The 27676-nt window shown below is 40.7% G+C and overlaps 1 protein-coding gene across 2 annotated transcripts in view; it reads right to left on the minus strand.

The window, feature by feature from the left end:
- The window catches only part of Bub3 (mitotic checkpoint protein Bub3), a 123659-nt gene that overhangs the window by 82958 nt on the left and 13025 nt on the right, over positions 1-27676 (minus strand). The window contains exons 2-4 of one of the 2 annotated variants that reach the window (XM_070099954.1): positions 25677-25730; positions 15898-16099; positions 10605-10708 (exon numbers count right to left, since the gene is read on the minus strand). In XM_070099954.1, coding sequence (XP_069956055.1) covers positions 10605-10708; positions 15898-16099; positions 25677-25730 — 360 coding nt within the window. The remainder of the gene's footprint in view (positions 1-10604; positions 10709-15897; positions 16100-25676; positions 25731-27676) is intronic. The other variant, XM_070099955.1, reaches the window with a different exon arrangement.

Here is a 27676-nt window from a genome sequence, read left to right on the forward strand (position 1 = left end):
TAGTAGAGTAGTACATGCACAATATATATTGTGCATGTACTACTCTACTAAATGAAGAATAAATGACACTTACCTTTATTGAAGATGCAGCAATGACTGATGAGACACTGTGTCCTGGGAGTGCCTTTTCCTCCTGAGTACTGTAGGTCCTGTTTGGTATTTTCTTCCAGAACAGGCCTTATCACACTGTGTATGCCACTACGATTCTTAAATCTCTCAAACCAACCTTTGCTGGCTCTAAATTCACCAATATGAGCACTAGTTCCAGGCATTTTCCCTGTTCACCTGGGTGTTAGTCGACTGGTGTGGGTTGCATCCTGGGAGACAAGATTAAGGACCCCAATGGAAATAAGTTAGACAGTCTTCGATGACACTGACTTTTTTGGGTTATCCTGGGTGGCAAATCCTCTGGGGTTAATTGTTTCTTGGTATTCTCAATAAGCCACACCAACAACGGTGGTACAGCAGCAGCAGCAGCTGACGGTGGTACAGCAGCAACAGACGATGCTACAGCAGCAACAGACGATGCTACAGCAGCAGCAGACGATGCTACAGCAGCAACTGACGATGTTACAGCAGCAGCAGACGATGCTACAGCAGCAGCAGCAGCAGACGATGCTACAGCAGCAGCAGCAGCTGACGGTGGTACAGCAGCAGCTGACAGTGGTACAGCAGCAACAGACGATGCTACAGCAGCAACAGACGATGCTACAGCAGCAGCAACAGACGATGCTACAGCAGCAGCAGACGATGCTACAGCAGCAGCTGACGGTGGTACAGCAGCAACAGACGATGCTACAGCAGCAGCAGACGATGCTACAGCAGCAGCAGACGGTACTACAGCAGCAGCAGCAGCTGAAGGTGGTACAGCAGCAGCAGCAGCTGTACCACCAATAGTAGCGATGGTTGATTGGGGTTTATTATACAACCTGGCCAGCTCAGAGACACGCACTCCACTTTCATACTTATCAATGATCTTTTTCTTCATCTCCATAGTAATTCTCACCCTTATTGCTGTAGGGTTGGCACTAGAAGCTTTCTTGGGGCCCATGGTCACTTATTTTCCAGAAAAAATCACCAAAAACACTGTAATAATACGAAATGTTCCGATTGTATGCTTGGATGTTACCGCGGAGGCTGGCTGGTAAACAATGCCACCGGCGGAACATGTGAGCGTGGCTCAGGCCGCACATTGGACGCGTCTCGGACGAAGGGCGGTGAACGGGTTTTTGGGCGGTATGCGAGGCAAAATTTTTGCGATCAAAGCGTCCGGTATGCGGATTGTACGGTATGCGATGCGTCCGGTATGCGGGGGTCCACTGTAGTTATGATTTTTGTCCACTAGTACACTGGAATTGGCCGAAAATAGGGCTCAAAGAGGACAAAATCGCCAATGCGTAAACATCGTCGAGACCGCTAACTTCGCAAGAGCATAATTCCGTAAGCTTTCCATCAAATTTCATACTTTTGGTGTCATTATGATTGGGAAAAGATTCTCTTATCTTTTCATAAGAAACGATCTTTTTTTTTTCCGAAAAATTTTCGACCCTGAGAACAAGTTTTGGAGAGGGCCTCTCGACCCTGAAAGGGTTATTAGACAATAACCCAAGTTAGGTTAACCTTGCCCAAAATGCTCTACATAACTATGTTAATGTGCTCTTGTTACCCATTTCCAATTTATCAAAATAAACGCATGAACATGTGTTTACTGAAAAAGTTGTTAATAGTGACAGTATGAACAATAACCTGCTAACACCTGACAGGTTGTTACTAGTGATAGTATGAGCTATGAACTAGTGATTATGAGCAATGTGCTGAAAGGTTGTTACTCAACCTGACAAAATATAACCTGTCACCCTACTAGTTTATGAGCAACATGACAAAATATAACCTGTTAAACCTGACAAGTGATAGTATCATGACAAAATATTGAAACCTAAGGTTGCTACTAGTGATAGTATTTATAACACCTGACAGGTTGAAATAATAAACCATGAACATGTGTTTGAACACAATACTGAAAAAGTTGTTAATAGTGACAGTATGAACAATACCGGAGAAACTATAACCTGCTAACACCTGACAGGTTGTTACTAGTGATAGTATGAGCAACACCTGACAAAATATAACCTGTTAACACCTGACAGGTTGTTACTAGTGATAGTATGAGCAACACCTGACAAAATATAACCTGTTAACACCTGACAGGTTGTTACTAGTGATAGTATGAGCAACACCTGACAAAATATAACCTGTTAACACCTGACAGGTTGTTACTAGTGATAGTATGAGCAACACCTGACAAAATATAACCTGTTAACACCTGACAGGTTGTTACTAGTGATAGTATGAGCAACACCTGACAAACTATAACCTGCTAACATCTTCAGTGATCATGCAGCAGTTTTTAATTAATTCTTGAAAAAGATCTGTTAAAAATTCAAGGAAACAAAAGCAACTAATGAAAGGGTTAAAAAAAACTATTTTACTAAATTTTAAACAAATGGTAAAATGTGCTGTATAAAACAAGGTGTCAGAGAACTGACTTTGAAACATTATGTATACAGGAGTGACCCGCTTTACAGTGCTTCACTTTATGGTGTTTCACTAAAGGAGCAGTTTTCAATTATTCCCATTCTTCATTTATTCAGACTTACTACAAATATATTCACCACTCACTATAAGCTAAGGATGAAAACATTTTAAAGGTAAGTGTGAGGGAAAAGTAGGTGTAAGTGGGGTTAAGGTTGTTCGGGCAACCAGGAACCATTAGTTACGTCGCGTGCACCCCCCCCCCCCCCGTCTGGTGGGCTGGGGCGAAACTAGTTCCTGGTGTCCGATTTGTTAAAGTTTCTACTCCTGGTAATATTGACCTTACCTGGTGTGGGTTGAAGTTTGGAGAGTCACTTCACCTCCACTCTTCTCCTAATCAGGTAGGGTGATATACCAGGAGTATCACTGTTTGTTTCTTTCTTTTGTTTGCTGGTTATCAGTAATGATTTTGGCATTTATCATTCTTTTCCATTCTTAAATGTTATATTATCATGACTATGGGTAACCAGTTTATTTTTTCTTATTACCAGCTCTGTTCCTGGCGTGGTCTTCCAGGATAGACGCCAGATAAAGGAGCAAGACATATGTTAATAATACTTATTAACATTATTCTACTACTACCGGCCCTTACCTATTCTACTTGTGGTGCTCCATCCAAGTGGTAGGAAATTCCAAAACATCGGATTATCACCATCCGCCCTGGATAACATACATCAATAATATCAGAAGATCTATCCAGGGCCATACCTACTCCTGCCCAACTACAAGAACTGAAGGCCATTTTTTTTTTATTATATTTAAATTTTAAGTAAAATCCTCAAAAATCATTATTCTTATTTTTCCTAGTCATTTCTTTATTTATTTATTTTTCCATTAGTTTCTTTGTTCAGTTGGAAGGCGTTCCACTGACACTGTGTGTACTGTATATGCATTATTTAGGCCTAGCTCTACCGCTGATTTAATACATGTATATGATAGCGTAAACATGTTTTCAGGCTTATACAGTATATGCATTTGAAAGTGAAAAAAAAGGGGTACCTACCTGGAGGGTATACCAAGGATTAACGCTCCCATGGTCCGGTCCATGACCAGGCCTCCCAGTGGATTAGGACCTGATTAACTAGGCTGTTACTGCTGGCTGCACGTAATCCAACGCACAAACCACAGCCCGGCAGATCCGGCACTGACTTGAGGTATCTGTCCAGCTCCCTCTTGAAGACAACCAGGGGCCTATTGGTAATTCCCCTTATGGCTGGTGGGAGGCTGTTGAACAGCCTTGGGTCCAGGACACTTATTGTATTTTCTCTTAGTGTACTAATGGCGCCCTACTTTCATTGGGGGTATTTTACATCGCCTGCAAGTCTTTTGCTTTCGTAGGGAGTGATTTCTGTGTGCAGATTAGGGACCAGTCCCACAAGGATTTTTCAATTGTAGATTAAGATGCACCTCTCTCGCCTGTGCTCCAGTGAGTACAAGTCAAGTGTTCCAAGCATTCCCAGTAGTTAAGGTGTTTGATGGAACTTATATGTGCAGAAAAGGTTCTCCGTACATTCTCTAGATCTGCAATTTCACCTGCCTTGAATGGAGATGTTGATGTACAGCAGTATTCCAGCCTAGAGAGAACAAGTGATTTAAAAAGGATCATAACTGGCTTGGCATCTTTTGTCTTTAATGTTCTAATTATCCATCCTATCATTTTCCTCGCAGATATGATAGTGGCACTGTTGTGATCCTTGAAGGTGAGATCCTCAGACATTACCACTCCCAGGTCCTTCACATTATTTTTCCACTCTATTGTGTGATTAGAGTTTGTAGAATATGTACTCAGTTCTAGCTATTATTTCCTCTAGTTTTCCATAACAGAGTAGTTGGAATTTGTCTTCATTGAACATCACATTGTTCTCCGCTGCCCAATGGAAAACTTGCTTTATATCTTCTTGGAGATCTGCCGTGTTCTCAATGGATGACACACTCATGCAGATCCTAGTATCGTCTGCAAAGGATGATACAGTGCTATGGTTTACATCTCTGTCTATGTATATGAAGATGAACAGGATAGGGGGGCAATTACTGTGCCTTGTGAAACAGAACACTTCACTATGGCAGCTTCCGATTTAACCCTGTTTACCACTACTCTGTGTTCAATTAGTTAGAAAGTTGAAGATCCCTTTGCCCACGTTGCCAGTAATCCCTTTAGCAGGCATTTTGCGCGCTATTACACCATGATCGCACTTGTCAAAGCTTTTGCAAAATTTGTGTATACTACATCTGCATTCTGTTTGTTTTCTAGTGCATATAAGGCCACATCATAATGGTCCAGTAGTTGCAAGAGGCAGAACCAATAACAAAATGCATCTGCCAACCTTTAGCTAAGAATCATAATATTTACTAAATTCTATTATTGGAAACAAGCCCAATAATTGGCAACAAAACTAAGGTAACATCACAGCCATTCTTACATTAACACCACAAATTAGTAATACTCCAAGATGAATCAAAATGTTATCCAAGTTTTATCTCTAATCTGTGGGTTACTTATAAGTTGTAATAATGTTTCACTTTACAGCAATTTTCGCTTCAGAGCGATAGCCCAGAACCCAACCTACTATATAAGCGGGACCCTCATATACGGTATACTGTACATTAAAAAAAAATTTAAATATTTAAAATTTATAGGGGGATAAGACTGCCAAGCCCTACGTAGTAGGTTGGCAGACAGCAACCACCCAGAAAGGTACTACCATCCTGCCAAGTGAATGTAAAACAAAAGCTTGTAATTGTTTTACATGATGGTAGGATTGCTGGTGTCCTTTTTTCTGTCTCATGAACATGCAAGATTTCAGGTACGTCTTGCTACTTCTACTTACACTTAGGTCACACTACACATACATGTACAAGCACATATATACACACCCCTCTGGGTTTTCTTCTATTTTCTTTCTAGTTCTTATTCTTGTTTATTTCCTCTTATCTCCATGGGGAAGTGGAACAGAATTCTTCCTCCGTAAGCCATGCGTGTTGTAAGAGGCGACTAAAATGCTGGGAGCAAGGGACTAGTAACCTTTTCTCCTGTATATATTACTAAATGTAAAAGGAGAAACTTTCGTTTTTCCTTTTGGGCCACCCCGCCTCGGTGGGATACGGCCGGTGTGTTGAAAGAAGAAGAAGAAGACTGCCAAGCCCTACGTAGTAGGTTGGCAGACAGCAACCACCCAGAAAGGTACTACCATCCTGCCAAGTGAATGTAAAACAAAAGCTTGTAATTGTTTTACATGATGGTAGGATTGCTGGTGTCTTTTGTCTGTCTCATAAACATACAAGATTTCAGGTATGTCTTGCTACTTCTACTTGCACTTAGGTCACACTACACATACATGTACAGTGGACCCCCGCATACCGTTGGCCTTACATAACGTTAAATCCGCATACCGATACATTTTATCGCTAAGATTTTGCCTCGCATACCGCTAAAATATCCGCTCAACGCTGTTCGTCCGAGACGCGTCTAATGTGCGGCCTTAGCCAGCCTCACATGTTCCGCCGGTGGCATTGTTTACCAGCCAGCCTCTGCGGTAACATCCAAGCATACAATCGGAACATTTCGTATTATTACAGTGTTTTTGGTGATTTTATCTGCAAAATAAGTCACCATGGGCCCCAAGAAAGCTTCTAGTGCCAACCCTACAGGAATAAGGGTGAGAATTACTATAGAGATGAAGAAAGAGATCATTGATAAGTATGTAAGTGGAGTGCGTGTCTCCGAGCTGACCAGGTTGTATAATAAACCCCAATCAACTATCGCTACTATTGTGGACAACAAAAAGGCAATCAAGGAAGCTGTTCTTGCCTAAGGTTCAACTGTGTTTTCGAAACAGAGATCGCAAGTGATGGAAGATGTTGAGAGACTCTTATTGGTGTGGATAAATGAAAAACAGATAGCAGGAGATAGCATCTCTCAAGTGATCATAAGTGAAAAGGCTAGGAAGTTGCATCAGGATTTAATTAAAAAAATGCCTGCAACTAGTGATGATGTGAGTGAATTTAAGGCCAGCAAAGGTTGGTTTGAGAGATTTAAGAAGCGTAGTGGCATACATAGTGTGATAAGGCATGGTGAGGCTGCCAGTTCGGACCACAAAGCAGCTGAAGAATATGTGCAGGAATTCAAGGAGTACATAGACAGTGAAGGACTGAAACCTGAACAAGTGTTTAATTGTGATGAAACAGGCCTGTTTTGGAAGAAAATGCCAAGCAGGACCTACATTACTGAGGAGGAAAAGGCACTCCCAGGACATAAGCCTATGAAAGACAGGCTTACTCTGTTGATGTGTTCCAATGCTAGTGGTGATTGCAAAGTGAAGCCTTTATTAGTGTATCACTCAGAAACTCCCAGAGTGTTCAGGCAAAAGAGTATCCTCAAGGCTAATTTGCTAATTTGTGTGTACTGTGGAGAGCAAACAGTAAGACATGGGTCACTAGGGACTTTTTCTATGACTGGTTACACCATGCATTTGCCCCCAATGTGAAAGATTACCTAACTGAAAAGAAATTAGACCTTATGTGCCTCCTGGTGTTAGACAATGCCCCTGGTCATCCTACAGACGTGGCAGAGCGACTTTATGGGGACATGAGCTTCATTAAGGTCAAGTTTTTGCCTCCTAATACCACTCCTCTCCTGCAGCCCAAGGACCAACAGGTTATTGCAAACTTCAAAAAACTGTACACAAAAGCTCTGTTTGAAAGGTGCTTTGTAGTGACCTCAGAAACTCAACTGACTCTAAGAGAGTTTTGGAGAGAGCACTTTAATATCCTCAATTGTGTAAACCTTATAGGTAAGGCTTGGGAGGGAGTGACTAAGAGGACCTTGAACTCTGCTTGGAAGAAACTGTGGCCAGAATGTGTAGACCAAAGGGATTTTGAAGGGTTTGAGGCTAACCCTAGGAATCCTATGCCAGTTGAGGAATCAATTGTGGCATTGGGGAAGTCCTTGGGGTTGGAGGTTAGTGGGGATGATGTGGAAGAGTTGGTGGAGGAGGACAATGAAGAACTAACCACTGATGAGCTGCTAGATCAACTTCAACAGCAAGAGGCCAGACCTGAGGAAACTGGTTCGGAGGAGGGGAGAGAGAAATTGAAGAAGTTGCCTACTACAAAGATTAAGGAAATCTGTGCAATGTGGCTGAAAGTGCAAACCTTTATGGATGAAAATCACCCTCACACAGCTATTGCAAGCCGTGCTGGTGACTATTACACTGACAAAGTTGTGAAACACTTTAGGGAAGTCATAAAGGAACGAGAGGTACAGGCCTCTATGAACAGATATGTTGTACGACAAAAGTCCAGTGACTCTGAAGCTGGTCCTAGTGGCATTAAAAGAAGAAGGGAAGTATCCCCAGAAAAGGACTTGACACCTCAAGTCTTAATGGAAGGGGATTCCCCTTCTAAACACTAAGACTCTCTCCTCCTCCCATCCCATCAATCATCACCAGATCTTCAATAAAGGTAAGTGTCATGTAATTGTGAATGCCTTTTTCAGTTTGTGTGTATTAAAATTAATATTTCATGTGGTAAAAATGTTTTTTTTTTCATACTTTGGGGTGTCTTGCACGGATTAATTTGATTTCCATTATTTCTTATGGGGAAAATTCATTCGCATAACGATAATTTCGCATAACAATGAGCTCTCATGAACGGATTAATATCGTTATGCGGGGGTCCACTGTACAAACATATATATACACACCCCTCTGGGTGTTCTTCTATTTTCTTTCTAGTTCTTGTTCTTGTTTATTTCCTTTTATCTCCATGGGGAAGTGGAACAGAATTCTTCCTCTGTAAGCCATGCGTGTTGTAAGAGGCAACTAAAATGCCGGGAGCAAGGGGCTAGTAACCCCTTCTCCCGTATAAATTACTAAATTTAAAAGAGAAACTTTCATTTTTCTTTTTGGGCCAACCTGCCTTGGTGGGATATGGCCGGTGTGTTGAAAGAAAGAAGACTGCCGAGCCCTACGTAGTACGTTGGCAGACAGCAACCACCCAGGAAGGTACTACCATCCTGCCAAGTGAGTGTAACACGAAAGCCTTTAATTGTTTTACATGATGGTGGGATTGCTCATGTCTTTTTTCTGTCTCAAACATGCAAGATTTCAGGTACATCTTGCTACTTCTACTTACATTTACACTTAGGTCACACTACACATGCATGTACAAGCATATATATACACACCCCTCTGGGTTATCTTCTATTTTCTTACTAGTTCTTGTTTATCTCCTCTTATCTCCATAGGGAAGTGAAACAGAATTCTTCCTCCATAAGCCATGCATGTCGTAAGAGGTGACTAAAATGCCAGGAGCAAGGGACTAGTAACCTCTTCTGCATGTATTACTAAATTTAAAAGGAGACACTTTCATTTTTTCCTTTTGGGCCACCCTGCCTCAGTGGGATACAGCCGATTTCTTTAAAGAAAGAAGCCTGTCGAGCATTCCTGGTAAAGTTTATGTAGAGTGCTAATTATTCCAGGTAAAGTTTATGGTAGTGTTGAGTATTCCAGGTAAAGTTTATGGCAGAGTTATTATTGAAAGGTTAGTAATAAGACAAAGTAAGATTGCAGAGGAGCAGTGAGGGTTTTAGAAAAGGTAAGGGATGTACAGACCAAGTGTTTACAATGAATCATGCAAGTGAGCCGTACTTTGATAAGGGCAAGATGTTGGCGAATTTATGAATTTAGAAAAAGAATATTCCATACATTGGAAACATTTACCACATAGCAGAGCCATGTGGCAAATGTTTCCAATCTATGGCATAGGTGGGTTACTGTAAGCAGTTAAGAGCTTTTATGCACAAAGGGAGGCTCAAGTTAGGGAATGTAAGGAGGAGGTCTATTTCCCAGTGAAAATAGAAATTAGATAGAGATGTTACCATGTTTTTTTTTTTAACATTTATAGACTGGGGTTGTGTTGGGCTTGAAGGATGTTTGATCAGATACAAAGTGGGAGTTATCCCGGATGCTCTTTGCTGATGATAATTCCAGTAGGGGATTCTGAAAGTAAATTACAAAAGTTGGTAGATGAATTTGGGAATGTATAAAAAAGAAGGAAATTAAAAATGAGCATAGAAAAGAGCAAGATTGAATATCAGATTGGAAGGAAAGTGTATGGAAGTGGATGTACATGTATTGTGATATTTAAAAATGGACATGTCTGCAAATGGATCAATGAAAGCTGAGGTGAACTATAGAACAGATGGGTGGAAAAAGGTGGGTGGTTTGTTGAAGTATGAGTGAAAAAAAAGATGTTTATATATGGAGGCAAAAGCAGAGCCAATAGTTTTATAAGGGTGGAAGACATGGGTTTTGAATGCTGCTGGAAAAAGAAGGCTGGAGGCAGAGATATTGTGTGTGGTGTGGAGAATTCAGAGCTTAGAAATTAAATGGCAGTGCGAGGTGACCAAGAGAATAATTCCGAGTTGAAAGGGGATAAGGAGGTTTGGACATCTAGAAAAGATGAACAGGAATTGGCTGGCAAAGAAGGCCTGCTTGAGCATCCAGCAGACTTGTGTGAATGTGTTAGATAGGAATTAATGGGAACAAGTGTATTTTTTAAGGATGTGCTGTTGGAGTGTGAGCAGGGTAACTTTTATGAAGGGATTCAAGGAAACCAGTTAGCCAGACTTGAATCCTAGAGGAAGGAAGGGCAATGGCTGCACTCTGAAGAAGGAATGGGAATGTTAAAGTTGGAGGGATAATCGGATTGTGATGTCAGCATACTTTTGGAAAGTAGGGGATGGCCATGTTGGAAAAGAAAGCTAGGAGACTGTTTTGAAGCAGCACTATTATTACTTTTTTTATTTGGAGGGCTTTGGGGAGAATTTTTGGAAGACTGAAGTCCCTTCAGTCCCCCTCTTCATCATCAGTGACTGTTACACTTTCCTAATAACCAAAATGTTTCCAGGCACATTTTTAGGAATCCAAGGAAGATGCTAGATATAACCCTGCCTATGAGGATGGGGAAGCCCTCAAAGTGAATAAGTCAATCCAAATATAATGACTGCTTACCTTATTGGTGCCTCATGGGCACCAACTACAGATTCTGTATTAGTGTTTAGATCAAAGGTCTTGAGCTGACCATCTAAGCCTCCACTATAAGCATGTACTGCATCCTGTAAACAAAAGGAATAAGCTTAATTAACAAAGTGAATAATACAATGAGTTGAGTTAGAATACATATTAATAAGGTTAAAGCACATCTACCAGTCAATTATTGAGGCAACAACATAATGCAAACTTGGACAAATATGCATGCATGAACACCCATTTCTTTATTTACATTCACAACACCATTACAATCATTACTCTTCAATAACTGGTGGTGAGTGAATTGGAATTTGATTAATGAGATACCATAACAGTGTTGGGAACGAGCCAGTGGTTTATTAGTCCCCGTAGCCCTCCAACAAGCAGGATCCTAGCAGTTGCCTATTCAGTTACCTGCCAGATGCAACAGTACTTAAACCTAATAACCATTCACCTGATTATCATCCACAGCACCATACTACAGGCACAAAATATATACCAGGTACTCCTAAAACAAAACATACACTCAGATGGGGTAGTAATACTTATGTGCCTGCTGCTCCCAGGAATCTTTGGCTACACCACAGGAAAATTATATACAGTAGGGCCCTTACGGCATCCCGCTAATACTATGATGTCAAATTATGATCAAAATTTGCTATACGGGAGGCGGTCTTTACTGTTTGTTTACGTTCTCCGTGACCACATCTATTATGTCTGGAAACTTTCCAAAATTTCAAGTGTTTTACAGTTACTGTGTATTTTATATGTACATACTCTGATAATTATACTTGTGTACCTGTACCTAAATATACTTACACACTGTGCTGGTATGCAGGTACATATTAAAATCACTAAGTCTCTCTCTACTCATGACGCCAATAGTACGTAATAATCATCACTCTTGGGCACACTAAATGTCTTATTTTACATTAATATAGACATTTTCATTAATCCATCTACGATATTTTCCTCAAAATTATATAAGAAACACGTTACATAGCATATAAACATGATACACTAACTAAATAAAATTTACGTAAATATGAGATTTGTTTACAAAGCGGCTGTGTAGGTAGTGTCGGAAGAATTACGTCTTCTCTAGTCAAACACTGAGGGATAACTGTAGAAAAATATTCCTTTCGTATGCCTGTACTCTATATATAGCAATTCAAGACACTTGTGGGTTTAGCGCTTTTTTATTACGATGATAATATCATCATCTTTGTTCATCTAAAAATGGTGTGTTGCATGAGAATGAGAGTGTTGCTGTTTATTTATTCTGTACATACTAACTTGTAGAACTTGTACACAATGTAAGAGTATTTGTATTGTGAGGTAATTATTAAAATAAAAAAAAATATTGTGAGGTAAAAGCTTTACAAACTCTTACAAACGTACGTGAATGAACTATAAGTACACACACATTAATACGCATTTGTTTCGCCTGACAAAGTGATCACCCACTACCTGTTCAGTTTGTGTTCTTACATTGTCTGAACTCTGTATCTTGTTTTCTCTCTCGTTTACTCTTTCGTTAACTAGTTGGCTCTTATTGATGATGGCGTCTAAGCTTAGCTGTGATAAAAAGAGTCATAAAACTCTTGCTTTAAGTGCCAAGTTAGAGGATGATGGTGTGCCATTCTGATTTTATTCAATAAACACCCTGCCACTCACCTCTCACACATTAATATTAATATTTTAAGGTAAGTAATAAGTGTACTCTGTGTATATCTTACTTTTGTGTTATTAATGCCTATTTCTATTGCTAACTTAATATAAGTTAGTGTACACTTGTTGTCTGGCATTTATTGCGTATTTTATATGTGCTCTGATAATACTTGTGAACCTGTGTGGTAGCCGGGCGGAGGGACAACATTAAATTTTCTCTGGTCAGGCACCAGAGAAAACGTGCATGAATCTGCGTTTGGCCCAGCCACTCCCCCACCCCGCTTTTGTTTACAATTTTCGGCATGAATTATTCATTACTTCTCCCATCGTTTATGATGGCATCTAAAGGTAGTTTACTAGAAGCGATTAAATTCAGCGAACAAGGTATGTCAATGCTAATAATACGGCTCTGGGCCACAATGTAGGTAGCCGGTAGGTGTAGCCCAGGCGGGCTACACCTACAGGCTACCTACACTGACTTCCCACAAATAAATACAGTGGACCCTCACCTAACGCTATTAATCCGTTCCTGAGAGCTCAACGTTAGGCGAAATTATCGTTAGCCGAATTAATTTTCCCCATAAGAAATAATGGAAATCAAATTAATCCGTTCCTGACACCCCAAGGTATGAACAAAAAAAAAAAAATTTTACATGTAATATTAATATTAATTAATATTAATATTGGAGGGATATGTTGTGTATCTTTATACGTACATGCTTCTAAGCTGTTGTAATCTGAGCACCTCTGCAAAAGCAGTGATAATGTGTGAGTGTGGTGAAATTGTTGAATGATGATGAAAGTATTTTCTTTTTCGGGATTTTCTTTCTTTTTTGGGTCACCCTGCCTCGGTGGGAGACGGCCGACTTGTTGGAAAAAAAAAAAAAAAAAAAAAACACAAACTGAAGAAGACATGCACAGTTACATGACACTTACCTTTATTGAAGATCTGGTGATGATTGATGGGATGGGAGGAGGGGAGACTGTGGATGGTGTTAATGTTTAGAAGGGGAATCCCCTTCCATTAGGACTCAAGGTGGCAAGTCCTTTTCCGAGGTTACTTCCCTTCTTCTTTTAATGCCACTAGGACCAGCTTGAGAGTCACTGGACCTCTGTTGCACAACATATCTGTCCATAGAGGCCTGTACCTCCCGTTCCTTTATGACATTCCTAAAGTGTTTCACAACATTGTCAGTGTAATAGTCACTAGCACGGCTTGCAATAGCTGTGTGAGGGTGATTTTCATCAAAAAAGGTTTGCACTTTAAGCCACATTGCACACATTTCCTTAACCTTTGAAGTAGACAACTTCTTCAATTTCTCTCTCCCCTCCTCCGAACCAGTTTCCTCAGGTCTGGCCTCTTGCTGTTGAAGATGATCCAGCAGCTCATCAGTGGTTAGTTCATCATTGTCCTCCTCCACCAACTCTTCCACATCCTCCCCACTAACCTCCAACCCCAAGGACTTCCCCAATGCCACAATGGATTCTTCAACTGGCATAGGATTCCCAGGGTTAGCCTCAAACCCTTCAAAATCCCTTTGGTCTACACATTCTGGCCACAGTTTCTTCCAAGCAGAGTTCAAGGTCCTCTTAGTCACTTCCTCCCAAGCCTTACCTATAATGTTTACACAATTGAGGATGTTAAAGTGATCTCTCCAAAACTCTCTTAGAGTCAATTGAGTTTCTGAGGTCACTACAAAGCACCTTTCAAACAGAGCTTTTGTATACAGTTTCTTGAAGTTGGAAATGACCTGCTGGTCCATGGACTGCAGGAGAGGAGTGGTATTAAGAGGCAAAAACTTGACCTTAAAGAAGCTAATTTCCGCAGAAAGTCGCTCTGCCACGTCTGAAGGATGACCAGGAGCATTGTCTAATACCAGGAGGCACTTAAGGTCTAATTTCTTTTCAATTAGGTAATTTTTCAGTGTGGGCAAATGCATGGTATAACCAGTCATAGAAAAAGTCCCTAGTGACCCATGCCTTACTGTTTGCCCTCCACAGCACACACAAATTAGCCTTGAGGACATTGTTTTTCCTGAACACACTGGGAGTTTCAGAGTGATACACCAATAAAGGCTTCACTTTGCAATCACCACTAGCATTAGCACACATCAACAGAGTAAGCCTCTCTTTCATAGGCTTATGTCCTGGGAGTGCCTTTTCCTCCTGAGTAATGTAGGTCCTGCTTGGCATTTTCTTCCGAAACAGGCCTGTTTCGTCACAATTAAACACTTGTTCAGGTTTCAGTCCTTCACTGTCTATGTACTCCTTGAATTCCTGCACATATTTTTTAGCTGCTTTGTGGTCCGAACTGGCAGCCTCACCATGCCTTATCACACTATGTATGCCACTACGATTCTTAAATCTCTCAAACCAACCTTTGCTGGCCTTAAATTCACTCACATCACCACTAGTTGCAGGCATTTTTCTAATTAAATCGTCATGCAACTTCCTTGCCTTTTCACATATGATCGCTTGAGAGATGCTATGTCCTGCTATCTGTTTTTCGTTTATCCACACCAATAACAGTCTCTCAACATCTTCTATCACTTGCGATCTCTGTTTTGAAAACAAAGTTGCACCTTTGGCAAGAACAGCTTCCTTGATTGCCGTTTTCTTGGCCACAATAGTAGCGATGGTTGATTGGGGTTTTGTGTACAACCTGGCCAGCTCGGAGACACGCACTCCACTTTCATACTTAGCAATGATCTCTTTCTTCATATGCATAGTAATTCTCACCCTTTTTCCTGTAGGGTTGGCACTAGAAGCTTTCTTGGGGCCCATGGTGACTTATTTTGCAGGTGCAATCACTAAAAAGGTTGTGATAATATGAAATGTTCCGATTGTATGCTTGGAAGCGACCGCGGTGGCTGGCTTGTAAACACTGGCACCCACGGAACAAGTGAGGCAGACTCAGGCCGCACGTGGACGCGTCTCGAACGAATCGTGTTGAGCGAGTTTTTTAGCGCTAGCCGAGGCAAAATTTTTGCGTTAAAATGTATCGCTAGGCGGATTTAACGTTATGCGATGCGTTCATTAGGCGAGGGTCCACTGTACTACTCACCTCTCTTCCTACATTAAGACTACACATTTTAAGGTAAATAATGAGTGTACTGTATGTGTATTTTAACTCTCTGGGCCGTTTTAAATATCGTATATTAAATATGAGACGGGGAGCCAGGGCTACCTACACCTGACTTCCTACAAATAAGTACTACTCACCTCTCGCCCTACATTAAGATTACAAATACTTTAAGATAAGTAATGAATGTACTGTGTATGCATTTTACTTTGTGTGTTTTTCATGCCTAGTTCTATTACTATGCATTTTACTTTGTGTGTTTTTCATGCCTAGTTCTATTACTAACTTAATATAATTTAGTGTGAACCTGTTGTCTGGCACTTATATGCATTTATAAATGGAAAATATGGCGTTCTGCTTCCAGGCGATAGCCTGGAACCTAACCCGCCATTTAAGTGGGGCCCTACTGTATCAGGTATCCACTATTACCAGAGTTTGTCCCTAAAGGTAGGTGTAACTGTAGCTTTTTTTTTTTTTTTTATACTATAATTGCTTTTGTTCTACAATTAGGTAACCACTTGCCTGGAAACAACAATCAAGGACTGGACCTGAGTGTTGATACTGCAGTCGCATATTATTGTTCACAACATCAAAGAGGCGAACACTCTTGTCCCATGATGCTACCAAGAGAAACTGAGATGAAGACGGCCCAAATTTTACACTCTGGATGCAGTCACTAGGTGTATTCTTCAGACGAAATTCCATGCGCGATTCACTCATCTTTCTGAAAAGAAATTACAGAATTTACTAATATTTAAATTAGTTCTGATTATATGAAGTCAATATATATTAAGGGAATGGAATAAGGAATATACTTTACATATGGATAATGGTCTTTGCATTACTTTGCTTTCCACAGTCCACACTCATAACCACACTTGTAAAGTAACTGATTCATTTCCATTCCATTTGCTTTGCTTAATACACCAACTACTCAACCATATAAAATGCAGACCTTTGTTAAATGATAATACAAATTTCATCAGCTTTTTTGGCAAGGAAACTGCAAAGTTGTTTTACTTGTGAATTCTGCTTATTCCAAGAGCAAAAACATATTCTGTGGCATTAAAAAACAAAGGAGGGAAGTAACCCAGGATAAGGACTTGGTACCTTAAGTCTTTATGGAGTGGGATTCCCCTTCCTAACAATTGTAAACTCCATCCTCTCCCCTACTCCCGTCTTCCATACAACACTGTCTTCAATAAAGGTAAGCGTGATGTTATTATTGTTATATTCTTCATGTATCATTGTTTTCTGTGTAGGTAAATGTATATTTCATGTAGAAAACTTTTTTTAATACTCTTGGGTGTCATAAATGAATTAATTGGATTTCCATTATTGCTTATGGGGAAAATTAATTCGGAATAAGTCAGATTCGGGTTAAGTCACTCTCTCTGGAACGGTTTAATTTCATAATCCAGGGGGGCCACTGTACTTATAATAAATGTTAGGTAGGCATCAGCTTTCAGATGTAAGCAGGTAAGAGAAAATAATAATTTTGTATAACTGAAGATAGTGGAAACTGAAATGGGTTGTACACCTACCATCCGACTTACGACCTGCTCGACTTACGACCACTCGACTTACGACCGTGTTTTTTATGCCAAATTTCTGGGAAATAAACAACTACATGTATTTGTGTTGTACACAGTGTTTATCCTAAACCTTACAGTATAAAATACAGTACTAACAGCATAAAAAGTAAAGTAAACATGAAATACCAAAATAAAACAAAAAAAAAAGTCATTACAAAAATGTTTTGTTGATATTCAGTAGTAAAGTTCGACTTACGACCATTTCGACTTACGACCGGTTTCTCGGAACCGAACTCGGTCGTAAGTCGGATGGTAGGTGTATTTGTATATTGTGTATTAAACATATGAAACTTGGATTAAAGTGTCAAGCTATGAGTGCTATGTAAACTTTTGATACAACAGCTTACAGGAGGGATTGTTCGAGTGTTGAATCTAATATAATATTGTACCATTACATAATTTAGAAATGTACTGCTCTAAACATAGAAAATAAACATGTTTAAAGTACAATTTACCCAGCAGATTTTGCATGTTATTTCAAAATTCCATTATAGCAAGGTTTATATTATTATTTTGAAATTGACATTTCCAATTTGCATGATATTGGCCAAATTGCCAATTTCTGATCACTTTATTGGGTAGCTGAAATCGGTAAATGGGCAGTTTCTTGTACTCAATCGATAGAACAAACTGAGTTCTAAAGAAATAGCTATGAGTTTGGTGGACTGGAACAATGAAATTGACTGAAAATAGGGCTCAAAGTGGGCGAAATCGCCAATGCGTAAATGTTGCCAAGGTCGCTAACTTCACAAGAGCATATTTCATAAGTTTTCCATCAAATTTCATACATTTGGTGTCATTACCATTGGGAAAAGATTCTCTATCATTTCATAAGAATTTTTTTTTTTTTTTTTTTCAAATATTTTGCGACACCAGGAGACACCTCAGGATTTGGGGTTGCGACAGTTAAAGGGTTAAAAGAACGTCCCAATTCTTCAAATGGCCCAGACAAGACTTTATACTGTACTAGTAAGTCTTCTGGTGGGGTTAAATCATGGAAACCAACTCATTCACTGCAGTGAGAAAAATCTGGCCTGTTTATCACCTCAGTGACCAACATATTTTAGCTCCTGAAATTATGTCAGGTACAGTATAAATGGGTTCAGAAAAACTGAATTAAAAGATACTGATAAACTAAGTGTTACACTTATGCTCTAGTTTATATACATGTATTTACACTGAAAATTGTTTCAAATAATTTAGCCTGAAACCACTTTTTTTTTTTTTTATGAAAAAATATTTATCATTCAGCCATGCCTTACCAGTGGTTACCTGCACATATGCATTCAACCGTCTTAAAAACTTAATTAAAAGCTCCCCCAAATGCATTACTGAAGTAATTTACAACAAAAAACAAAAAAATAAGAAAAAGTCTTTCCTTAACATAAAAAATGAAGTTAATCCATGCAGTCCATGTACAGTAGGCTGCCCCAAGCATACCCTATACAAGTGTTCAATGTGAATCACCACTGCCGTAAAAGTACAGTGCTATCATTTTTTTATTTAACCCTTTCAGGGTTTCGGCCGTACTAGTACGGCTTATGCGCCAGGGTTTTCGACGTACTAGTACACACAAATTCTAGTGCCTTCAAATCTCTCGGGAAAAGGCAGGTAGGCCTAGATGTGAGAGAATGGGTGTGTGTGGTCGGTGTGCACAGTAGAAAAAAAATCTGGGACCCAGTGCCACATTGTGGAACGCCATTTTAGTAGACCTTGTCCACCATGCCTCGCGGTAAGAAGCTCCTCACTCCTCGGTGAATTGGGACACTTTTGTTCCCCAGTGACAGTTCTAATACAGATGAAAGTGCCAGTGAAGATGAGTTTCAAGGTTTTGGTGAGGTTTTGACCGAAACTAATGACCATAAAATCGGTAATAGTGATGAAAACCCAGACAACCCTCAGCCTTCCACCTCTGCTGCTGGGCCGTCTTGTTCATGCTCAGTTGTACCAGAATCAAAGAGGAAACTCCTATTTTCCCAAATCCCGGACTCCGATGTTAGCATTTGTGATGATAGTGATAGTGAATATGAACTACAAGTTCTTCAAACCAGTTCCAGTAGTGATAGTGAAGTGCAATATTCCCCAGTGAAGCGTCAGTATATACAACGATATATGAGCTCTGGCAGTGTGCCATATGCTATTCCAAGGGGGAGTACGTCTCGGAGTACATCCCATGGCTGTACAACAGGAACAGACAGTGAAAATGACGATGATAGTGTTGTAATTGCGATGGAAAATGTGCATGGTGGTGGTAGTGGTGGTGCCGGCCGTGAGGCACCAGAAGTGGGCCATGCTGCCACCCACGCCGCTGCCTCAGCTGATCTACAACAAAGGCCACCATCCCCCACCCACCCACCACACCAACCTCCACAACCACAACCACCTGTCAATGTCCAGTACCCACCAGCAGACCAGATTGGCAGGAAGCTGTCAATTTTGTTCCAAATCCCCACCAGTTTGATGAAAGCCAAAGTGGAATACGGCCATGTTGTATACTGGGGAACAATGCCACTGAACTGGAACGTTTCCAATTATTCTTTGACGAACACTTGATGGAAAGTATTGTCATGGAAAGCAACACATACTACAAGTACACCATGGCAAACACTTTCACCAAAATCACGTCTACACCAGTGGAAGGAGACAACTGTGGCTGAGATGTATCTTTTCTCTGCCACAATAATGCTTATGCCACATGTGTTTAAGCACAGTGTCAAATCACACTGGTAAACAGACCACCTGATTGCAACCCCAGGTTTCAGTGATATAATGCCAGTGAATCGATTTGTGCTATTGTTACGTATGCTTCACTTCTCAGACAAAACCAGGCCTGACAGAAACGACAGGTTATATAAGATTAGGAATGTGTTTGTGTATCTTAAAGAGAAATTCAATATGTATTTTTATCCCTTCAGGAAGCTTGTAATTGACAAGTCTTTGATTCTGTTCAAAGGAAGACTCTCTTTCAAGCAGTACATACCAAGCAAGAGGAAACGCTTTGGTATAAAGTTGTTTGTGCTTTGTGATTGTTACAGTGGTCTGGTATTGGATATTATTGTGTACACCGGAAGTTATACATTGGAAAATACCAGGAAGTTACTGGGCATCTCTGGTGATGTGGTTAGAACAATGATAGAACCATACCTTGGTAAGGGGCATACATTATATACTGATAACTGGTACACAAGCCCCACACTCAGTGATTTTTTGCGAGTGGACATGACAGATGTGTGTGGCAGTGCGTGCAAATCGTAAACACATGCCCAGGTTTGACGCTGGCACTCGTAGAGGCGAGGTGCAGGCATTTGCTGCCAATGACATCATGGCATTTCGGTGGCATGGCAAACGAGATGTCACACTGCTGTCATCAGTTCACCCTAATGAAATGGCAGACACTGGCAGGCAGCATAGAGAAAGCAATGAACCCATTCTAAAACCTGCAGCTGTGATGGACTACACCCTCAATATACGTTCAGTGGACAAATGTGACACGCAGATTGGGCTTGCTGATTGTGTTCGCAAGAGTTATAAGTCATACATAAAACTCTTTTTTCATCTTCTGGACATTTCCATGCTCAATGCTTATAATATGTACAAGATGAGGACCAGAAACAAACCACCATATGGCGAATTCCGTTTGTCTGTCATCAGACAAATAGTATTCAAGTACCAAGGAACAACACCTGCAATAGACTGCCCACTAAATTATCAACAACTTCCTTCTCATTTGAAGCATGGTGATCACTTCCTAGTAAAACTGCCTGCTACTGCTTTCAAGAAAGGCTCAGAAGGGGTGTTACGTCTGTGCACATACAAAAAAAAACACCCACAACAACGCAGAGACACTCGTTTTATGTGTGAGGAGTGTAAAACACCACTGTGCATGACACCATGTTTCAAAGACTTCCACAGGCTGCAGAACTTCTAGAAATATTCCCTGTGACTGTATGTGTGTATATAAAATATAGAAAAATAGTAAAAACAACATTTCATATCGTTTGTGTAAATATTTTCTGTAAACAAAATGATGACAACAGTGTTTATGCCGTTATTGTGTAGTATTGAAAAAGAAATAACTTACAAAATACTGATCATATTGGTCTCACAGGCCATAAAAGTTACTTGGAAAAAGAAAAATTAAAAAATAATACCACATACAGTGGACCCCCAGTTTGCGATGCCATCAGCATCCGATAAATCTGGTATTCGATGCATTGTATCGCAAAAATTTTGCCTCGGTTCCCGATACAAAACCCGGTATACGCAATTCATCTGAGACGTGTCCACGTGTGGCCTGAACTGCCCCGTGTGTGCCAGTGTTTACAAGCCAGCCAGTGTGCTCGCATCTAAGGATACATTCGGCACATTCCATATTATCACAGTGTTTTTGGTGCTTGTTTCTGCAAAATAAGTCACCATGGGCCCCAAGAAAGCTTCTAGTGCCAACTCTTCGAGAAAAAGGGTGCTAATGACTACTGAAATGAAGAAAGAGATAATTGCAAAGTACGAAAGTGGAGTGCGTGTCTCCGTGCTGTCCAAGTTGTATACAAAACCCCAATCAACCATCTCTACTATAGTGACCAGGAAAATGACAATCAAGGAAGCTGTTGCTGCAAAAGGTGCAACTGTGATTACGAAACAGCGACCGCAAGTGTTAGAAGATGTTAAGAGACTGTTATTGGTGTGGATAAATGAAAAACAGATAGCAGGAGATAGCATCTCTCAAGCGATCATTTGTGAAAAGGCTAGACAGTTGCATGACGATTTGGTAAAGAAATTGCCTGCAACTAGTGGTGATGTGAGTGAATTTAAGGCCAGCAAAGGTTGGTTTGATAGATTTAAGAATCGTAGTGGCATACATAGTGTGATTAGGCATCGTGAGGCTGCCAGTTCGGACCAAACAGCAGCTGAAAAATATGTGAAGGAATTCAAGGAGTACACAGACAGTGAAGAATTTAAGCCTGAAAAAGTGTTTAATTGCGACAAAACAGGCCTGTTTTGAAAGAAATTGCCAAGCAGGACCTACATTACTCAGGAGGAAAAGGCACTCCCAGGACATAAGCCTATGAAAGACAGGCTTACTCTTCTGATGTGTGCCAATGCTAGTGGTGATTGCAAAGTGAAGCCTTTATTGGTGTATCACTCAGAAACTCCCAGAGCGTTCAGGCAAAAGAATATCCTCAAGGCTAATTTGTGTGTGCTGTGGAGGGCAAACACTAAGGCATGGGTCACTAGAGACTTTTTCTATGACTGGTTACACCATGCATTTGCTCCCAATATGAAAAATTACCTATTTGAAAAGAAATTAGATCTTAAGTGCCTCCTGGTATTAGACAATGCCCCTGGTCATCCTACAGACTAGGCAGAGCGACTTTCTGGGGACATGAGCTTCATTAAGGTCAAGTTTTTGCCTCCTAATACCACTCCTCTCCTGCAGCCCATGGACCAGCACGTCATTTCCAACTTCAAGAAACTGCACACAAAAGCTATGTTTGAAAGGTGCTTTGAAGTGACCACAGACTCTATTGACTCTAAAGGAGTTTTGGAAGGATCACTTTAATACCCTGAATTGTGTAAACCTTATAGGTAAGGCTTGGGTGGGAGTAACTAAGAGGACATTGAACTCTGCCTGGAAAAAACTGGCCAGAATGTGTAGACAAAAGGGATTTCGAAGGGTTTGAGGCTAACCCTGGGAATCCTATGCCAGTTGAGGAATTCGTTGTGGCATTGGGGAAGTCCTTGGGGTTGGAGGTTAGTGGGGAGGATGTGGAAGAGTTGGTGGAGGAGGACAATGACAAACTAACTACTGATGAGCTGCTAGATCATCTTCAACAGCAAGAGGCCAGACCTAAGGAAACTGCTTTGGAGGAGGGGATGGAGAAATTGAAGAAGTTGCCTACTTCAAAGATTAAGGAAATGTGTGCGAAGTGGCTTTAAGTGCAAACCTTTTTTGATGAAAATCACCCTCACACAGCTACTGAAAGCCATGTTGGCAACCTGTACAATGACACTGTTGTGAACCACTTTAGGAAAGTCATACAGGAACGAGAGGTATAGGCCTCTATGGACAGATATGTTGTGAGACAGAAGTCCAGTGACTCTCAAGCTGGTCCTAGTGGCATTAAAAGAAGAAGGGAAGTAACCCCGGAAAAGGACTTGCTACCTCAAGTCCTAATGGAAGGGGATTCCCCTTCTAAACAATAAGTTCGACACTCTCCCCTCCTCCCATCCCATCAATCATCACCAGATCTTTATTAATGGTAAGTGTCATGTATTCTATTGTTAGTAGAGTACATACCACAAACTGTGCATGTCTTCTTCAGTGGTAAAATTTTTATTTTTCATACTTTTGGGTGTCTTGCATGGATTAATTTGATTTCCATTATTTCTTATGGGGAAAATTGATTCACTTTCCGATAATTTTGGTTTACGATGAGCTCTCAGGAACGGATTAATATCGCAAACTAGGGGTCCACTGTACTGGGTATTTTCTGTCAACTTCACGCCTCCATATCTCGGTAAGTATTGATGGTAAAAAATTTTTGTTTAGCCTATAATGTTCAAAAAAAAAAATAATTTTTTTTTTTAAATTTGGCCGACCCTGAGAACAAGTCTCTGACAGGGCCTGCCAACCCTGAAAGGGTTAAGCAAGTTGTACATACTGTGAATAAATTTAACAACTTGTGATGTATGGCTGCCACAAAAGAGCTCTTAACACTTGCTGCCTTGTGATTACAATGATGACCTAAAATCAGTGAAATCAATCTCTCCTCAGTGTATACTCCATACATTAAAGTGAAAGTGACAAATATAATATTCCTGAAAATTGTAACACCAGTGTTTAGAACTCAACCTACTTTCCCATGGACACCCATTTTATATTACAAGATGTTCCCAAACCATAACACAGTATTCATCTAAATTTCTTCTTCTTTTAGGAATGAAATTAAAAGCAATGTACAGCACTCCACTGTTTCTCTGAGCATGCAGGAGGGTTGTGGCGAGGGAAATACATTACCACAACTGTCTCCCCCTCTCTCTCCCTCCTTCCAATTACACATATTGTATATTCAACACACCACTCTTTGCAAATGCTCTCCACTCTCTCCTAGTTATGGCAAGAATATGTGATGAAGGTGTGGTGAAGGTGACTGTGTGCCCGAGCTGTAGTGTGGGAGAGTCCACATGTGGTGAAGGCGGTTGTGTGCCCGGGCTGTAGTGTGGGAGAGTCCACATGTCAACCTTGATCACATACGAGACAAGGTTGACACACTGCCCAACACAACAATGTATTAAAAAAAACATACCATGGGGGGGATGTGAACCCGCGGTCAGAGAGTCTCAAAACTCCAGACCGTCGCGTTAGCCACTGGACCAGCTAGCCACAATAAGATTCGTCCAACTAGGTATATTTCTACACCATAGGAAGGTTAACATAGGCACCACTGTGACCACAAATACAAGTTTTTACAGACGAATCTCCAGCTAGCGTGGCCATGACGAACTCTAGCTCAAGTCCCCTCACTGCCGTCAACATGACTAAACAGTACTAAATTTACAGCTCTTGACCAATTTTCAATACCAAATTTGCAGTTCTTGACCAATTTACAGTAAATTTACCACTCCTGACTAATTTACAGATGCAAAATGACAGTTCTTGACCAGTCTCTACCAAACAAATGTAGCCCTAGCACACATGCACAACATAGACAGAGTATCAATGCAAATAATAAAAATAAGAGCAGAATAAAATGGCATATACAGTGCAATTTTTATAATTCAGTTTTTACAAAATTATGATTAAGTCTACAGCAGTTTACCCATCTCTACCAAATAAACAAAGTCATCCACATATCCAGAAAATAAATAAGAACAAAATATCACTGTATTTTGTGAAAAACTAATGGAAACAAAAGCAATACAATACAGTATGCAGAACTCACATCTAACAAAATCTAAATTATTAAATTTACAGTTGATGACCATCTCTAACAAATATGAGCCCTCCACACGTGCACAAAATAAATGTACAAACTATCAATGCAATTGTGGAAAACAAAATGGAGATAAAATAAACAACTGAAAATAACTTGTGTATAAATGTCTGTAGATGCAGATCGGCATTCGCAAGAAATTAATTGGTTCCAAGATGCTCTGATCATTGCTTGGACACCACAAGTTGGGGGGGGCATACTGCATCAAAGATTTTTTTTTAGCACACCAGCTGTCTCCCACCAAGGCAGGGTGACCCAAAAATAGAAGGAACATTTTCACTGCCCTTTATTCAATCTTATCTTGCCAGAAGCATGCCGACATCACAATTCAGATGGCCCTCTGAAGTGCAATATCCTCACCCTTCCTTCAGAGTGCAGGTGCTGTACCTCCAGGGCTCAAGCCCAGCTAACCGGTTTCCACAAATCCCTTCATAAATCTCACTCCATAATGCAATCACAGCTTAAATATTTATCAGGAACGAAATGTAGAGGAACCTCTTAAAAAATAAAAGAAACTAGTAATCATTTTTGTATTTAGAAAAGACTTTACTTGAACTTCACAGCACAGGTGCTGTAATACCTTCAACATTATGCAAGTACCGTTCTGTATTTTGTTGTAAATAATAATTTCAGCACCCCATTAATTTAAACATGCTTTACGCTGTATCATTCAAAAGCAAACACAAGTTTATAAAAATTTTCTGGCACTTACGTCATTCTTCCTAAATTTGCACGAAGATGTAGGTCACGAGAAACTGCCCACGGCCTGAAAAAATATAATGAAGTATGGGGACAAACAAGAGGAAATGGCTGTGTGCATGCAATGATCTTTTCTCGAGACATTTAAGGTCTACAACACATTAATGACTACCTCCATCTACTGCCTGTTTATTTCCTTATCAAATACAAGCATCTCACTCCCAAACACAATCTGGAGCAACACAGTCTGGAGCAACAGACACTGCCTCGAGCAGCGGACACTGCCTCGAGCAGCGGACACTGCCTCGAGCAGCGGACACTGCCTCGAGCAGCGGACACTGCTTCGAGCAGCGGACACTGCCTCGAGCAGCGGACACTGCCTCGAGCAGCGGACACTGCCTCGAGCAGCGGACACTGCCTCGAGCAGCGGACACTGCCTCGAGCAGCGGACACTGCCTCGAGCAGCGGACACTGCCTCGAGCAGCGGACACTGCCTCGAGCAGCGGACACTGCCTCGAGCAATAAACACAGTCTGGGGCAACAAACACTGTCTGGAGCAATAAACACAGTCTGGAGCAACAAACACTGCCTCGAGCAACAAACACTGCCTCGAGCAACAAACACTGCCTCGAGCAACATAGTCTGGAGCAACATAAGAACATAAGAACGAAGGAACACTGCAGAAGGTCTACTGGCCCATGCGAGGCAGGTCCAAGTCTCCTACCGGCTTAAGCCAATGCACCCAACCTAGTCAGGTCAGGTCACATTGACTTAAGGGAGGAACACGGCAACCGACCTGGTAGCTCAAGCTATCAGGTCCAACTCACACCCACCCACATCCACTCATGTATTTATCCAACCTATTTTTAAAGCTACACAACGTTCTGGCCTCTATAACTGTACTCGGGAGTTTGTTCCACTCATCCACAACTCTATTACCAAACCAGTACTTTCCTATATCCTTCCTGAATCTGAATTTTTCCAACTTAAAACCATTGCTGCGAGTCCTGTCTAGGCTAGATATTTTCAGCACACTATTTACATCCCCTTTATTTATTCCTGTCTTCCATTTATACACCTCAATCATATCCCCCCTAATTCTACGTCTTTCTAGAGAGTGCAGATTCAGGGCCCTTAGTCTATCCTCATAGGGAAGGTTTCTGATACATGGGATCAACTTTGTCATCCTCCTTTGTACATTTTCCAGAGAATTTATATCCATTCTGTAATACGGTGACCAAAACTGTGCAGCATAATCTAAATGAGGCCTAACCAATGATGTATAGAGTTGAAGAACAACCTGAGGACTCCTATTATTTATGCTTCTTGATATAAAGCCAAGGATTCTATTAGCTTTATTGCGAACACTTATGCACTGTTGTCTTGGTTTCAGATTACTGCTAACCAGAACTCCTAAATCTTTTTCGCAATCCATAATATTAAGATCTACATTATTTAGTTTATATGTGGCATGGTTATTGTCCTGTCCAACATTTAGAACTTTGCATTTGTCTATATTAAACTGCATCTGCCACTTCTCCGACCACTGCATCTGTCTATTCAAATCTTCCTGGAGTGCTCGAATGTCCTCGTCAGAATGAATTCGACGGCCTATTTTGGTGTCATCGGCAAACTTGCCGATGTCGCTCTTTATGCCCTCATCTATGTCGTTTATGTAGATTGTGAACAGCAGGGGGCCCAACACTGACCCCTGTGGAACACCGCTCGTGACGCTTCCCCACTCTGATTTCTCCCCATTTATGTAAACTCTCTGCTGCCTATTTGTCAACCATGCCTCTATCCAGGAAAAAATTTCTCCTCCTATTCTGTGTGCTTTAATTTTCCTCAATAGTCTCTGATGTGGGACCATGTCAAAAGCCTTACTGAAGTCCATATACACAATATCATATTCATTACCATGATCTACCTCCTCAAATACCTTAGTGAAAAAAGTTAATAAATTCGTAAGGCAGGAACGCCCCTTTGTAAAACCATGCTGAGATTCGTTGATTA

Source organism: Cherax quadricarinatus, chromosome 70 (assembly GCF_038502225.1).
Source record: "Cherax quadricarinatus isolate ZL_2023a chromosome 70, ASM3850222v1, whole genome shotgun sequence".
NCBI classification, from domain to species: domain Eukaryota; kingdom Metazoa; phylum Arthropoda; class Malacostraca; order Decapoda; family Parastacidae; genus Cherax; species Cherax quadricarinatus.